We start from the raw sequence: 16,190 nt of genomic DNA on the forward strand, positions 1-16,190 counted from the left end.
CAAATAGCATGGAAAAATCCAGAGAAAGTTGAGCATATTCTAGAACTATTGATGTTCAAATTGTGTCATTGAAGCCAGGGTTTATGAAGCAACTTTAGGCTGCAGGACTCAGACCAACACCTGACAGCTAGCAGGAGGAGAGGTTGAACATAGGAAGCTGCCTAACCAAGTGGGACCATTGGTCCCTATAGTACAGTGTTGTCTGTTCTTACTGGCAGCAGCTCTCTGTAGTGTCATGCAGATACCTTTCTGAGCCCATCTTCTGAGATGGCATCCTTTTAAGGCAAGTGAAAGCAATCTTCAGGAGAACAGTGCAGGAGAGCAGCAGAGGCCATCTCTCCTGTTGCATCACTACTCTTAAAAAAATTAAAAAGGTAGGTTCTCTGGGTTGCAACTTTACAGCATGAATTTTCATAGATTTGGTTGCTAGAAGGACCCAGTGGCATGGGCATCCACAGAACCTTTTTCAGGGGACAGCAAAAGCTACAATCCTATATACCCACTTAAATGGGAGTAAGCCCCACTGAATTCAATGGGACTTGCTCAGTCCAGGGGAAGGGATGACACTGCCCCTTCCCCCTTACTCCGGATGCCCAGGCCCTACAGTTTCTGCAGTGAAGTCAGTTATCCCAGGAGATAACAGGGTACAAAAGACTCATGCCAAGAGAGGATTTTCCTAACAACCAGTTAAACAGAAAGATCCAGGGGTTGCTGCTGCCACAGAGCCACTTGGTCTCTGCCTGGGCTTCCTGCTTTACCTTTAGAGTCTCGAGGAACAACTTTAGAGAAGGAAGCAAACAGCATGGTGATGGGTAAAATTCCCCTTTGTATGGATTCGGACCTAGGAACCTTTGCCTAGACTGCCCCCCAGCATGCATACCCTCCCTCCCCCCCCCATTTAAAAAAATATTTTATTGGACAAACTTAACACAAAACAGTCATTTATAAAATAACAACAAGCATCACACATAGCAGGTATATCACTTTCCTCTACACAAAGAACAAGTACAAGTTTAAACTAGTATTCTATTTGTAGAGGGGCAGTTCAAAAAGACTGCCCACCCTGTGATTAAGAAACAGCATCCTAGATGGCAGAGGAAGGACCTGCAGAGCCATCCTTATTGCGTGTGGCTAGACCAGCAGACAAAGTATTGTCTGAGCAAGTCTGTAGAAAGTGTAGTACTTTGAATACAATGTGTGAATAACTGTACATGCATTCAGATCTGTACATACATACACACACTGTATGTGCATTAAACATTAGGTGTGCATAGGGTTCAGATTTCACATGCAACTCCAAACAATTTGCTCCACCTTTCCCGCCCCCTGACAATGTTAAGGCACTAAACTTTGCCTGCTCCAAATCTTCAGTTCTTGTAGTAATATGAAGCAGAGCAAAAGTCAGAATGTGTGGCAGAAACAGCACGTATCCAATGTGTTACCTCCTCCTCTGGTCCCTTGTCCAGTCACACACTCCACTGAAGTACACTGTGACTGACATTCGTCCTAAATGGCACATTGTCATCGGACAAACTTCCACCATCAACATGTCTTTAGGGGAGAAGGTGCCTGTCAGTTCTTACCAGTAGTTCCTGGCTTGGCTTTTCTCCATTTGATTTGACTGACAGAATTTTGTTTTTTTCTTTCTTCAGGTTCTCTAGACGTTTCTGAAGTTTCATCTAAAATAAATTTATGTATTGAATATATATTTTAAAGATATATAATATTTTTAAAGCTTCCATTCATCTAGGGTATTTTATTTCATAACAAACAACAATCTTTAAGTAGTCTCAGTTTATACTAACCTACCTCACAGGGTTGTTGTGAGGAGGAACCTAACTATGTACACTGCTCTGGGCTCCTTGGAGGAAGAGCAGCATATGTATGTATGTATGAATGAATGAATGAATGAAATACTGAAACCTCATTATATGGATATATTATGAATCAAAACCCTCACCATAACCAGCTCTCTAGGACCAATGAATAGCAATATTTTTCAGCACTCTGAGCTATCCCTGCTTCTCCAGTCATCCAAGATTCTGTGGCAACTTAAGAAGTTTGTGGCAAAAGTTTCAACAACTGCAGGTGCTTCAATCATTATTACTAGTGTCATGGATAGTTGTCATTTCTCAGGTATATTTGTCATACCCTTGATTCAAAGAGTCTAGAACAGGGCTGCACAACGTAAGGCTTGAGGGATAGATCTGCAGGGGCTTTTTTGCGGGCCCACAAGTAGGAATATCCTGCAGCAACAACATCCCAGAAAGGCAGAGGGTCACTCTATGGGTCAGTTCCCTCTTCTGCAAGGGGACCATCCTCTGTCCCCTCTGACACTGACTTACAGCACCAACCTATGCATGTTTACTCAGAAATATTCCCAGTGAGGCTTACTCCTCAGTAATCATGCCTAGGATTGCAACCGGAAAGCAACAACAATTTAGGGAGAGGGGAGGACCTGGCTTTGTTTGGAGCCGACATGCACTCCAGCTACCCCAGTGACAGGGCCTATTTTCTGGCCACTATGGTGTGCAGTGTGGTGTAGTGGTTCGAGTGTTGGACTAGGACCGGGAAGATTTGAGTTCAAATCCCCATTCAGCCATGAAACTCACTGGGTGACTCTGGCCCAGTCATGTATCTCTCAGCCTAACCTACCTCACACAGTGGTTGTGGGGATAAACATAACCATGTACTCTGGGCTCCTTGGAGGAAGAGCAGGATTGAAATGAAATGAAATAAATAAATAAATGTGCATCCCTTGATGAGAAAAGATCCACAGGAAATTAATAATTGCTTTGATTTTAGATAATTAATTTTAATGTAATCGTGTACTGACAATTGACCTTGGCCCCCAAACACTGCGTCATGGTTCCGGCCCACCAGGGCATTTGAGTTGTACACTCCTAATTTAGAAGAAGTGAAAGCTGAACTGGGTAGAAGCCATTTTGTGTGTGGCTGCATAAAGTACTACAGGGGTCCCCAATCATTTTAAACAAGTGTACCCCTTCCGTCGCAAACCTTCAGCTCTGTTTTCCCCGTCCCCGCCTGACACATTTATTATTTTTTTGTTTGTTTATTTTATTTATATACCGCCTAGCTCCAAAGGCTCTAGGAGGTTTACAAAAATAAACACAATAAAAACAGAATAAAACTAACTATTAAACAACAATTAAAATTTAAAACATTTACTAAAAGCCTGGCTAAAAAATGTGTGTCTTAAGGGCGCTTTTGAAAGCTGGCAAAGATGTTAAGCCACAAATGTTTATAGAGAGTGCATTACACAGCCCAGGAGCGACTGTAGAGAAGGCCCGCTCCTGAGTCACCACCAGACGAGCTGGAGGTATATGGAGATGGACCTCTCTTGACTATCTTGACTACCTGGGGTTGCTTTTGAAGATGATCCGGAAGCTTCAGTTGGTCCAGAATGCGGCGGCCCGCCTGCTTATGTGCTCTAGGAGATAGGATAGTGTGACACCTCTCTTGCAGTCGCTGCAATGGTTACCTATCTGCTTCCAGGTCCAATTCAAGGTGCTGGTTCTCACCTTTAAAGCCCTTCACCTGCTTACCTGTAGGACCGCATCTCCCGGCCAGTCCTGTTCCATCCTGTGAGATCTTCTCAGGTTGCCCTTCTTTTGGTCCCTGGTCTCAGAGAGGTCCATAATACTAGGGCCCGTGGAAGGGCTTTCTCTGTTGCTGCCGCTTCACTCTGGAACTCTCCTCTCCCCACACCCAGATTCAGTCTGCCTCCTCCCTTTTAGCCTTTAAAATCTTATTCAAGACATTTCTTTTCCGCCAGGAAATTGCGCTATTATTTCTTGTTTACACAGTCAGACAGGTGTTATTGACTGGTTTGTTTTATCCAGACATATTATTATTATTATTATTATTATTATTATTAAATCTTGGATGATGTTCTTGTTTGTACATCGTCCTGAGTCTGTGGATTTGGTGGTATATTAAAACTCTTAATAAATATTGAAATTTAGTATTTGTATTGTTTTAAAGATACTGCAAATCACCTTGGGATTATTATCAATGAAAGGTGCTATACAAATCTGATGATAAAGTCTCTCCTACTCAAATGCACCGATACGGGACACTAGGTGTCTGCTTCGACTTCCAAAGCCAAATAACCTGCACCATCCGGTCAGAACAGCACACCGGTGGCCACTCGCAGCACGGCCATTTCTGCACAGGTCCAGTGCGCTTCCAGCTCTGCTTCCCATAAGGAGGGGCCCCACACTAGAAGTGTGCAGTATTGCATGGAGTTCGCCATGTCACAGGCAGCCACCCCTGCACTGTACTAACACAATGGTGCAGATTTTTCTGCTTCAGCAGCACCAAAGCACAGGCTGAATTACCACCACTATTTCCTTGCTAACAGAGCAAATAGATGCTTTCTAAACCACCCCCTAGCTCTTCTACTGAGCAGGGGGAGAGCCCTCTTCAGCCTAATATAGCATCCCACCCAGTGGCTGTTGCTAGTTGCGCTTTTCTTTAGATTATGGACTCTTTGGGGACAAGGAACCCTTTCCTCATAACTTTTTGCTGTGAAAAATGCTTTGAGAACTTTGCTTAAAAGTGGTATATAACAACAACAACAACAAACAACAATAATAGAGATGATGGGAAACTCCTCCAGGCTTGTGGAAGATTTCTTGAACAGACATGGAAATCTATCTCCCAAAGGAGGAGTGTACTTAGGAACATAGGAAGCTGCCTTATACCGAGTCAGACCATTGGTCCATCTAGTTCAGTATTGTCTACACAAACTAGCAGCGACTTATCCAAGGTTGAAGGCAGGAGTCTCTCTCAGCCCTATCTTGGAGCTGCAAGGGAGGGAACTTGAAACCTTCTGCAAGCAAGCGTGCAGGTGCTCTTCTCAGAGCAGCCCCATCCCAAAGGTAGTATCTTTACAGTGCCTACATCTCCCATTCAAATGCAAACCAGGGTGGATCCTGCTTAGCAAAGAGGACTATTTATGCTTGCAACCACAAGACCAGCTCTCCTCCTCAGAACAGCTCTGCTCCCTTTCCAGAACCCTGAGACCTCTCCTAAGCTTGGAAAAGTTCTCCCCCTCCCTCTGCCAGCCTCCCTGTCAATCCCCATACCCTCTTCCTTTGGAGAAAGGGAAAGCGGGGGGGCGGGGACGACAATTTTGGTGGTGGAAGAAACAGCAGCTGCACTAGAGAATGGAGAGAGAGGAAGTAGGGGAGAAAAGGCCTCTTCTCTTTAAGTCCAGAAGGCTTTACAGGCCCTTTGCAGCATTTCCCCATGGCATACTGCTCTGGAGTGCATTGCAGAGAGGAGGAAAAGAAAACTACCTCCTCCTTTTATAGCATTGCTGCTGCTACATCACCTCCTATTGCCCTGCTGCTTGTAATGAGACTAGCAACTTACGTAAAAGGTGGGATGCTCTCAGGGGGAGGCTGGCAGGGACGGGGCTTAGTCAATGAGCTGGGTCCTTCCTAGGGCAGGGGAGGGAAGAACTTGAATCGGTTAGTTTGAGATGAGCTCTGAAGAGCTCACCCATCACTATGCATTTGACGAAGGAGGTTGCTGGCTACAGCTGCTCATGCCCCAAGCCTCCATTAACATGTCCCTGATTTCTTCACTATTTCCATGCTCCCGCCCCCTCCGCTCCACACACACACACACCCCTCGCATGATGCTTGTATCCAAATGGCTCCGTCTCTTCCGGTCCCGCTTCAAAGGCTTTCAAAGCTAACCATGATACAGTGTCACATTTGCACGGATGTTAATGCCAACCATGGCTGGTTTCAAAACAGTGCAAAATGTCATTTGACACTCACCTCTTTAACATTAACATGCATGTTGCTGACAGAAGACTACGCCACAGTTACCTCCAGAAGGAGGAATCTGCATGCACGAGAGAAGGGAGTAATAAGTAGCAGCCCATGGAGAACTCGTGAGCTTCTAGTTCTAATCATGATTACATTAGGGCTGCGATCGATCCTATGCATCATTTCCTGGGAGGAAGTCTCACTGAACTCAGTGAGGCTTACTTCTGAGTAAACATGCGTAGGGTTGCATTACAGCTCTAACTAAAACAGCATTGTCCGTCTTTACAGACCAAGTCACACATTTCAGGATATATTTTACTGTTCAGCAAATCACTACCTTGTAATCCGCAGCAGCAGCTTCTGCGTAAACAACCGTGTGATTTCGGTGAGCCTTGGATTCCTCACAGAGGCAGCAAAGGAGGGTCTCATCTTCTTTGCAGAAGCGGATCAGAGGCTGCTTATGTTTCAGACACATTCTCTTCTTTGCTGGGCTGTTGATCTGCAAACTGAGTTGTTTAGCTGCCTCTGCCATTCTCCCCAGGGGTCTATTGGGTTTAAGATGTTCCCGGGAAAAAGATCGTCTGCACTCTGGGCAGCAGATATTAATATCAGACTTCTTATACTCGATGATGCAGGTTCGGCAGAAATTATGCCCACAATTGCTGATCATCACAGGATCCTGGAAGTAGTCTAGACAGATTGAACAAGTAGCTTCATCTTGAAGGCATTTTGCTGGGCTTGCAGTCGCCATAATGCTTCTCGGCAGAGAGGAGTTTCTCAACTGAAGATGAGTTTCTCTTTCGTTTCCTAGGAAGGGGCGTTCCCCCCACCCCCACCCCCAAAGCAAGCATTAAGAGCTGGAACAGAGTCTTGCACTTTGGATACTTCTGATTCTGTTTGGTTTACTAATTAACTCAAAGCATTGAATCACTTTGAAATCTAGCCAGCAGTGACCAGCACTGTATTTATTCTGAAACAGCTGAGACAAGCCTGTCTTTTCCAAGAGCTTTATTTCAACCATATAACAGGCCTGGAGCCTTTCTGATGCCCATCCCCTAGAGGGGATTAACCCTTTATACTATACATCCCACCTTCTTTGGTAAAGGTTCATACTCAAAAATGGCAATCAACATTTATAACATTAAAATGTCCCAACAAGAACTGGAAACATTACAGATATAATCACGCTGGTTGAACTGAAGCATGCCCAGATCTGGTGTGGTAGACAAAAGAGGTAACAGGAAGGTGTTCCACTGTTCCTGATTTCGCTGGAGTCCTTTTTGTGTCTATACCACATAAAAGGCAAGCCCCACACACTTTTAGACAAATGGAGATGTTCATAAGAATGTAAGAACAGCCCTGCTGGATCAGGCCCAAGGCCCATCTAGTCCAGCATCCTGTTTCACACAGTGGCCCACCAGATGCCACTGGAAGCCTACAGGCAGGAGCTGAAAGGGGTATGCCCTCTCTCCTGCTGTTACTCCCCTGCAACTGGTATTCAGAGGCACCCTGTCTTTGAGGCTGGCCTATAAGCCTCAGACTAGTAGCTGTTGATAGACCAATCAAAATTCTTGTGTGCTCTATTCTCGGTCCCTAGATGTGTACCAGTGTCATTCTACTACTGGAGATGGGTCTAACAAGAGTGGAGGCTAAAGTTCAAATTGTTGGAGATGAACTTCCAATGCATCGACCTTTTGCACCAACTGTCCTAATGACCACTAGGGGCATTGGGAGTAGAGACAGTGAGTCAGGGTCTCCCTATCTGTCCCTACTCTATGACCCCTGAACTGACTCTGCAGCACTTCCTGTGCTGAGTCACAATCCTTCCTTTCCTCCTAGAGAGCAGATGGAAACATCTCTCTCTCTCCTTACCTATCCACTATGTAGTCCTTTAGATTAGAGATAAGTCTTTCCTATCTAAGTGTATTTAACCAATAAATATTTAGTGTTTAGTCATACAAGGATCTCCATGTGTTTTCTTTAAATAGCTGCAATATCAGAACCATCCTCTGCTACCTACTCTGTAACTGGAGTGTGTGCTCATTCCTTAGTGCTCTGCTGTTTTACCTATTGTGGGTAAAAATCAACAACCTCTAACAGAAAAGGCAGCGGTAGCAGCCGCACTCCACCTGGAATGGGCAGTAATCCCCTCAGGTGCAGGCACTCCCCCAGTCGTGTACGCCAGGTGAATGCACTGGCAAATCCAACGCACCAGGGTAGACGAAGAGACCTTCCGGCTCAATGTACAATCTCTAAACAAAACAAAGAAAGAGTCAGAGACCCTAATGGACTTGGTGCGCCGGAGATAAACACGAACTGCTCTGCGCACGTCCACAGTATGCCATTCTTTCTCTTTAGTAGTGGAAGGACTGGGACAAAAGGAGGGAAGCATTAGTTCCTGGGTTCTATGAAACAAAGAATATACCTTAGGAACGAAAGTGGGGTCAGTACAGAGGAGAACATAATCCGGAAAGACTAAGCACAGCTCCTTCCTAACCGATAAAGCGCCAAGGTCGGAGACCCGGTGGGCAGAGCTAATGGCTACTAAAAACAAAAACCTTCAGGGTAAGGAGCCACAAGGAAACTGTTTTTATGGGCTCAAAGGGGTGTTTCGTGAGCACCCTGAGAACCAGACCTAAATCCCACGTGGGAAAGAGAGGGACTGGCGGAGGCCCCTTTTAGGAAACTCTGCATGTGCAGATGCCCAGCCAAGGACAGGACCCCTGGAAGCTGAAGAGCAGATGAGATAGCAAACATCTGGTGTCGAAGAGTGTTTGGCCGAAGGCCCTTATCCAGACCTGCTTATAAGAATCCCAGGACCTGAGCCACAGTTGCTGACAGGGGCTCCACCTCAACCGAGGCACACCAGGAGGCGAAAGCTTTCCACATTGATTGATAGACCCGGGTAGTGGAAGGATGCCTAGATGCAAAGATGGTGTCACGAACAGAAGAAGAATAACCGCAAGCATCTAGCAAGCAACGCTCAATCTCCAAGCGTAGAGATTGAGCCACTCCGCTCTGGGTGAAACACTGGCCCCTGGTGTAGCAGACGGGGTTGACATCCCAGATCAGGTCGTCAGAGCAACCAGATCCGAAAACCAAGGGCGGCGCGGCCAGTGCGGAGCCTCAAGGATGATGGATCCTTTGTATAGTCTGGGACAGGATGGGTGGCAGGGGGAAGACGTACAGCAGACCTTGGGGCCAAGGGACCAGGAGGGCATCCACTCTCTCTGCCCCTGGGGAGGGAAACTAGATGAAATGAGCCACCAGTTTGCCAGAGATGCAAACAGGTCCACGAGCGGGTGCCAAACCGTTATACAACCCTGCAAAAAACCTGATCGTCCAGCAACCACTCCACCTGATCTAACTGAGACCGGCTCAGCCAATCTACTAGAGTGTTGTCTTTCCCACTGAGGTGCACAGCCTCCAGGGACTACAAATTCTCCTCCGCCCAGGCCAGCAGAAGCGCAGCCTTGTGCATGAGGCATTGGGACCTCGTCCCCCCCCCCGACAATTGATGTGCACTTATGGCTGTCGCACTGTCCGTCTGGACGAGAACTCAATGATTGTACACCGCAGGCAAGAATTGCATGAGGGCGTAACGTATGGCCCTTAGCTCCAGCCAATTTATAGACTGGAGATGCTCCTCCTGTGATCAGAGACCCTAGGCAACCTGTCGATGACAGTGTCCACCCCAGCCTTGAAGACTGGCATCTGTCATTTTAATGAGTAGGTCAGCTGGCAAGAAGCTCACGCCCATGCGGATCACTGGGGAGGTTCATGAGACCATGGACTGACGAACCCAAGAGGTTAGAGGGACCCTGAGTCTGGACCTGCCAGTCATGAGATCCTGGAGGGAAAGGAGTAGCCATTGGAAGGGCCGAGAATGAAAGCGAGCCCAGGTCATAATCCCGATGGTCGAGACCATCATGCCCTGTAGCTGGCTCAGGCTGAGGATGTCGGATCGGGGATGGCACAGCAACTTCCGACATGCCAGGACCAACCTGAGCCTGCGTTCTGCGGTCAGACTGACAATGCCCCTGGTAGCGTTGATGATAGCCCCCCTGGGGAACCAGAGAGCTTTTCTGAAAATTCACCAAAAACCCGTGGGACTCGAGAAGAGAGAGAGGCTCACCCACATCCTCTAGGGCCTAATGTCGAGAAGGTGATCTGACCAAAAGATCATCCAAATAGGGGTACAGGTGAACCCCCTTGGTCCTCAAGTGCTCCATGAGTGCCAACATGATCTTGGTAAACACCCGTGGCGCAGTCGAAAGACCAAAGGGGAGTGCCCGATACTGGAAATGGGCACCCGCATAGACAAACCGAAGGAACCTCCTGTCTAAGGGGTGGATTAGAACATGAAGGTAAGCTTCCTTCAGATCCACTGAAGACAGGAAGTCTCCCTGCTGAAGGGCCATCAGAATGGAACGTTGCCCTGAGGAAACGATTGACAAATTTCAGATCTAGGATGGTCCTCCACTCTCTATTCTTTTTTGGAACTAAAAAGAGAATAGAGTCAACGCCACGCCCCTGTTCTTCGGGCAGGACTGGCTCGATAGCCCGTATCGCCCTCAGGTGACGAATGGCCTTTAGCATTAAGGAATGCTTGTCCTGTTTGCGGGACCGTGGGGAAATTAGGAACTGATCTGGGGGCCAGGAAAGAAAGTCCAGACTTTACCCCTGAGATATTGTCTGGCAAATCCAGTGGTCGGTGCAGGTCGCCCTCCATTGCTGGGTGAACTGCTGTAGCCTGCCGCCTACTTGCGGATTCCGAAGGCAGTCATTGCACGGCAGGTCGCTCAAATCCCGGCTTGGAGTAACAACCTGTCTGTTGAGGTGGGGGCTGTGCATTGTCCTGAAAGAATCCCTGCAGTCTCATCCAGGCCGGTCTGTCTTGTCTCGACTGACAGGAACGAAAACTGGATTTGAAGCCCTTGGAGGAGGAGTTGGAAGAAAGAGACTTACGATCTTGACGTGGCACTGAGGAAGGCATTGCCTTCTTTTTATCCTTGGTGTCGATCAGGACCAGCTCCAAAGCCTCGCCAAACAACTTTCCCCCTTTAAATGAAGAATTAGCAAGGTTACATCTTGACTTTTGGTCCACTTTCCAATTTTTGAGCCATAAGTGGCGCCGTACTGTAATATTAGAGGCCACAGCATGTGCTGACAATTGGGTCGCATCCAAGGAGCTGTCTGCCAGGAATGCAGAGACCTTGCCCAACTTATTAAGCCCTTGCCTAAGCGCTGTCAGCTCAGGCGGGACCAGGGGGAACAGCTCCTTGATCCAGAGCATTGAAACACGAGCAAATATGGAATTAGCCATAGAGGCCCGCATGGCCAGAGCCAAGGCCTCATAGGACCTACGCAATGCAGCATCGCATTTCTTATCATCAAAGTTTCTTAAAGCCTCATCCCCATACTTTGGGGGGATAGCACCAGTGACTAAGGCGGCAACTTCAGCATCCGCAGGCGGGACCGGAAATTTGTCCATGACAGCCTTGGTGGTGGAGTAAAGGCGCTTGATCCCTGGTGGAGGTCCCTTACTTTCAGTGGGGCGATCCCATTCTGCCTGAATGATATGTAAGAAAAGCTGTGGGCAGGGTACTACCACCTCGGGAGCTTTGAGAAAGGGCAGAACTTCTGGATCTCCTTCTGTGCTATCTGGCGCAGTGGGAACTACCCCGCCCCAGCCTGAGGGTCCTTCGAGCCTTATGAAGAAGGACCGGGAAAGCAGACTGGTTAAACAGCCTATAAGGGGCCTGGGGCAGTGGTGCAGCAGAGCCCTCCTCATCTTCTGATAATTCTCCCTCCTCTTTCCCAGAATCGGACTCCTCAGACGGGTCATCCCCTCCCCCACCTCCACGATACACAAGAGTCAACAATGGGGCCGGGGCAGAAGGGCGGCAGGGAGCACATGGGGAGAGAGTGGGGGGTCCTAAGTCACCAGTGGGAGCCCGAGCTGCTTGCACTGCAGTGCCCTTTGCCGCTCTGGCCGCCACTTTCTGCTCCTTCGTGAGCTTTTTGGCTTTTTTGGCCTTGGGGACCCGAGTTTCAGGCGCAGGTGCTGTGGCTGCAGCCCACTCGGCGTGGCAGACTGAGGGAGCCACAGAGCCTCAGAGAGGAAAGGAGAAGCCTCCCTCTCAAAGCGCAAAGTCTCTGCTGCCATGGTTAAGGAGATCTTCCAGCCATTGCACCTGAGGGATGCAAGTGGTCGCATTTCTTTAAAAAGTCTCCCCGATTCTCCCTGGACTAAGCAGACAAAATAAGGGAAGAACCAGATGAAAGGAATTAGATGTAGATCACAGGGTAAAGGATAGATATCAGAGTGAAGTGACGAGACTCCTGCCGGAGCAAGACAGGGCAAAGACTGGAGGATAAGGGGATTGCCCCTCCCTCCTGAAATAGAGGAAAGCTCTCTGATTGGCCCTGTCTCGGAGCAGGAGGTAGTGACAACCCATAATAGTTTCGGATGCAATCCTTTTCTGAGGGAGAATTGGTAGCTACAGTAGGTACTGAGCCATTCGATCCCAGAGGTGGGATATTTTGAGCCATAGGCTTTGTAGGCAAAACTGCCATGGGCTATGAGACTGAAGTAATCTTTGTCTCCTCAGAGGCAGATTGCATTGTTGCAGCAAGGACACAGATTGGTAAGATCTCAGGGCTTGATCCCACAGCCAAGATCTAAGGTGTGAAGCTCTGTTCTTGCAGGCATGTTTAGAAAAAGCTGCACAAAAGGAACAAGTCTGAACGTTGTGTGCCTCACAGAGGCAGTAAAGACAACAATGGTGGAGGGGATTTTTGCCCTACAACGGACACAAAGTTTAAAAGAAACCTTGCTAGCCATAAGCAGAAAAAGAATTCCAAACAAACAATTCCTTGTCCGAAGGCAAGGTGGGAGGGGAGAAGGGCCGCAAAAGAAAAGCAAGATGTTAATGTAAAGAAAGAAGGAACAAAAACAAAACAAGATTAGAAAGAACAAAAAGGAACGAACAAGATTAACAAGGGTACTTTCAGTTTTGCAGAAACTCAGAGCGCTGAGAGAATTTACTCTGTTGAAGGATGAAGCAAGACTGAACGGGGGATCAAAGGGACATGCACATATCACAGAGGGAGAGGAGTTGCCACCTAACTAAATTGGAGAGTTTTTGAGCTGAAAAGCCAACAAATCTTGGATATAAGCAGGCTGACCCTGTGCAGATGGGGAGTTGCTATGACCCATCCAAGGTGTTGGGCTGGGGCTGCTATGCTGGCAGCCTTTGGAAGGCAATTTTGTCACCTGTCAGTTCATTCAAGCATGTGGGCAGAAATCCCTTCATTTTAGACAAGACAGGACACTCTATGCACATCCATTACCAAGAAGCCACAGGTCTGTGGTGCCAATCGCTGGGGTAGATCCCTTCTACTCTGAGTTACAGAGTCCACATGGAGGGCAACTGCATGAGCCTTCTGTGCAATATTGTGTTCCCCTATGTGCAGAGTTAGTTTCCCTGCACTTATTTGAAATATTTATACCCTGCCTCTCCAGTATACTACTGCTCGGGGCAGCTCACAACATTAATAAAATACTATATAAAACAAAAGATTAATAAAGTTAAACAAGAAGACCAAGCTAAACCACATTTAAAACTAAATTTTTTAAAAGGTTTCAAATTTAAAAAGTTAATATAAAGCTAAAAACGGGGAACTATAAAAACTAAAGAACCTACCAGATATAAGCAGCAGATAAAACATTTGAAAGCCTCCTTTAAAAGATGGGTTTTGGGTTTTTTTTAAACATTGAGGGAAGGAGCATGGCGAAGCATTTCCGGGGGGTGGGGGTGTTCCAAGGCCAAGGGACCACAATTGAAGAGGTCCTGTCTCTAGTCCCTGCCAACCGGCTCTCTGTTAGTGGCAGGGCCACGAGCAGGGCCTGAGATGCTGAGTGGAGGACCCTGACAGGTTCATATGGGGGAATCATCTCTTAGTTCCCCACTGACCCCAGTAACATTCCATCCCAAAAGTCTAGAAATCATTGGTAGAATAAAAAGACCTAAGAATAAGTTAGTGAGACTGAGAGATGTATACCATAAAGGTAAACTTAAGACACTCGATCAAATAAAACCACTTTTAATGGAAGACAGTGGGTCGTGATTTCAGTGGATACAACTGAAGTCATTTCTAGCTTCACTCCCGATGTTATCTATGGCTGGTAGAGACCTGACCAATTTTGAGAAGTTGGTGATAAAAAGCGGCAATGAAGTAAAAGGATTAATATCTAAGCTCTATTTGATTCTGTTAAAACCTGGATTAAAACCACTGACCAGCTTCAAACATGTCTGGGAGACAGATTTGTCAAGAACTTTTCAGGATGGAGAATGGGGGGAAATCTGGACTAGTGAATCTTTATATTCAGTCTCTGCTCAAATTAAGGAAAATTATATGAAAATATTCCATAGATGGTACATAACTCTGGTGAGATTAGTGCATATTGGCATAAACACATCTGCTAAATGCTGGAACAATGATTGCAAGGAGAAGGGGACTTACTACCACCTATGATGGACTTGTCCAAGAGTTAGAAATTTCTGGAAATTGTTTTTCATAGAGATGGCAAAAATCATTGACCAACAGATTCAGCCAGATCCCCTCTTAGGTATTTTTCCCCAGGAGAACTAGAAACACTGAAATCTAAAGATTTACTGTCCTTTATGTTAATAGCAGCTAGATTGATCATAGCCAAAAATTGGAAAGAGGGAGTGTTATCCCTAGAAGAATTGTATAACAACCTCTGGTATAGTGCAATAGCCGAAAAACTGACTTATTCCTTAAATATCCAAAAAGGTATAATTCCATTTCAGTCTTTTATGTTGATTTTGCCGGATCTAGTTTTGAATTGACATCACCTTAAGTGGCACAGTGGGGAAATGCTTGACTAACAAGCAGAAGGTTGCCAGTTTGAATCCCCGCTGGTACTATATCAGGCAGCAGCAATATAGGAAGATGCTGAAAGGCATCATCTCATACTGCGCGGGAGGAGGCAATGGTAAACCCCTCCTGTATTCTTCTGAAGAAAACCACAGGGCTCTGTGGGCACCAGAAGTCTAAATCGACTTGACAGCAAACTTTACCTTTTATTTTTGAATTATAAAAATTATGGTAAGGAGGGGACAACCAGGTTCATCCAAGTTTGGAAATATGCATTTGTTTAAGAATGACCTCAATGTTGTAGAGTGTTATGTGTCTAATGTTTTGCAATCATAGGTTTGGGCTTGTTTTTCTTCTTTTTAATGATGGTTTTTATAAACGTATTGTAATGGTGGCTGGTGATTTTAAATTAAAAAATACTGATAGATAGATAGATAGATAGATAGATAGATAGATAGATAGATAGATAGATAGGGGTGAATGCAGTCCAACAAGTACCCCAGTCCCAAGCCATGTAGAGTTTTAAAGGTCAAGACCAGTACCTTGAATCTAGCCTAGAAGGGGACTGCTAACCAATGAAGCTGCTGTAGGATGCATGTGGCACTCATGAAGTGACTTGCACCTGCAAGGATGGACCAGCTGAAGCTTCCGAACTGTCTTCAAGGGCAGCCACACAGAGTGCATTGCAGTAGTCCACTCTGTATGTTACTTCCAGTCTAAAGTGCCACACCAGCAGATGGGAAGCTCCCACACAGACATGCCCTTGGCTATATCAGTAATCACAACCTATGAGGCTTTCTGTTGAGCAACAGAGTAGAAAAACATGGAACATGCACAGAGTTTTACAAGGTTTTGGTCATGAGCAGTATTAAATTTTTGGAAGGGCGGTATATAAATCAAATCAAATCAAATCAATCAATAAACAAATCATGCATAAACTAAGCCAGGCCTTCCTCTCTTCATGCTAACGGCCTGTATGTTACATAGTGCAATGTGTTCCTCCTGACAGGCTGCAATTTTGTATCAGATATATAGGACTGCACCAACATAGCTAGTTCAGAGGTGGTTGAACAGCTTGTAGGTTGACACATCATCATCTAGTCCCTAGTACTCACAGTTGCTTCCAGGACTGCAGCTAGAAAAAAATTAGACAGCTCAGATTACAAGGAAACATTGATGTGATCCCCCAAGCACAACTATATGTCCAGAGTTACCAGAAGAAGAGGCAACTGTATCACTGTCAACCCCAGTATTCCCAGTATAGGATAACAGAACTGGAAGCAACAGCATGAGTATGGAACAAAAGCAATTACCCTGGAGAATTTACTGTCACACATCTAGTTATAATACAGGCAGAACCCCTCAAGAAAAAAGATACAAATGCAAATATTTTGATGGCAGGAAGAACTAAAATAGCCTCTAAATGGAAGGAACTTGAAAATTCACTGACCTACTACTACAGATCTATGACCCTCAATG

The 16,190-nt window shown here is 46.2% G+C and overlaps 1 protein-coding gene across 5 annotated transcripts in view; it reads right to left on the reverse strand.

Moving 5' to 3' along the window:
* LOC128344922 (E3 ubiquitin-protein ligase TRIM39-like) overlaps positions 1-6,596 on the reverse strand; it is a 38,260-nt gene extending 31,664 nt beyond the window's left edge. For 4 of the 5 annotated variants that reach the window (XM_053296000.1, XM_053295999.1, XM_053295998.1 and 1 more), the window contains exons 1-2: positions 6,142-6,596; positions 1,584-1,679 (exon numbers count right to left, since the gene is read on the reverse strand). In XM_053296000.1, the coding sequence (XP_053151975.1) occupies positions 1,584-1,679; positions 6,142-6,555 (510 nt within the window). In that variant the 5' untranslated portion in view covers positions 6,556-6,596. Of the gene's footprint in view, positions 1-1,583; positions 1,680-3,566; positions 3,736-6,141 lie in introns of those variants that run through there. The other variant, XM_053296001.1, reaches the window with a different exon arrangement.
* Between the last annotated feature and the right edge of the window lie 9,594 nt (positions 6,597-16,190).

Source organism: Hemicordylus capensis, chromosome 2 (assembly GCF_027244095.1).
Source record: "Hemicordylus capensis ecotype Gifberg chromosome 2, rHemCap1.1.pri, whole genome shotgun sequence".
In the NCBI taxonomy this organism is placed as follows: domain Eukaryota; kingdom Metazoa; phylum Chordata; class Lepidosauria; order Squamata; family Cordylidae; genus Hemicordylus; species Hemicordylus capensis.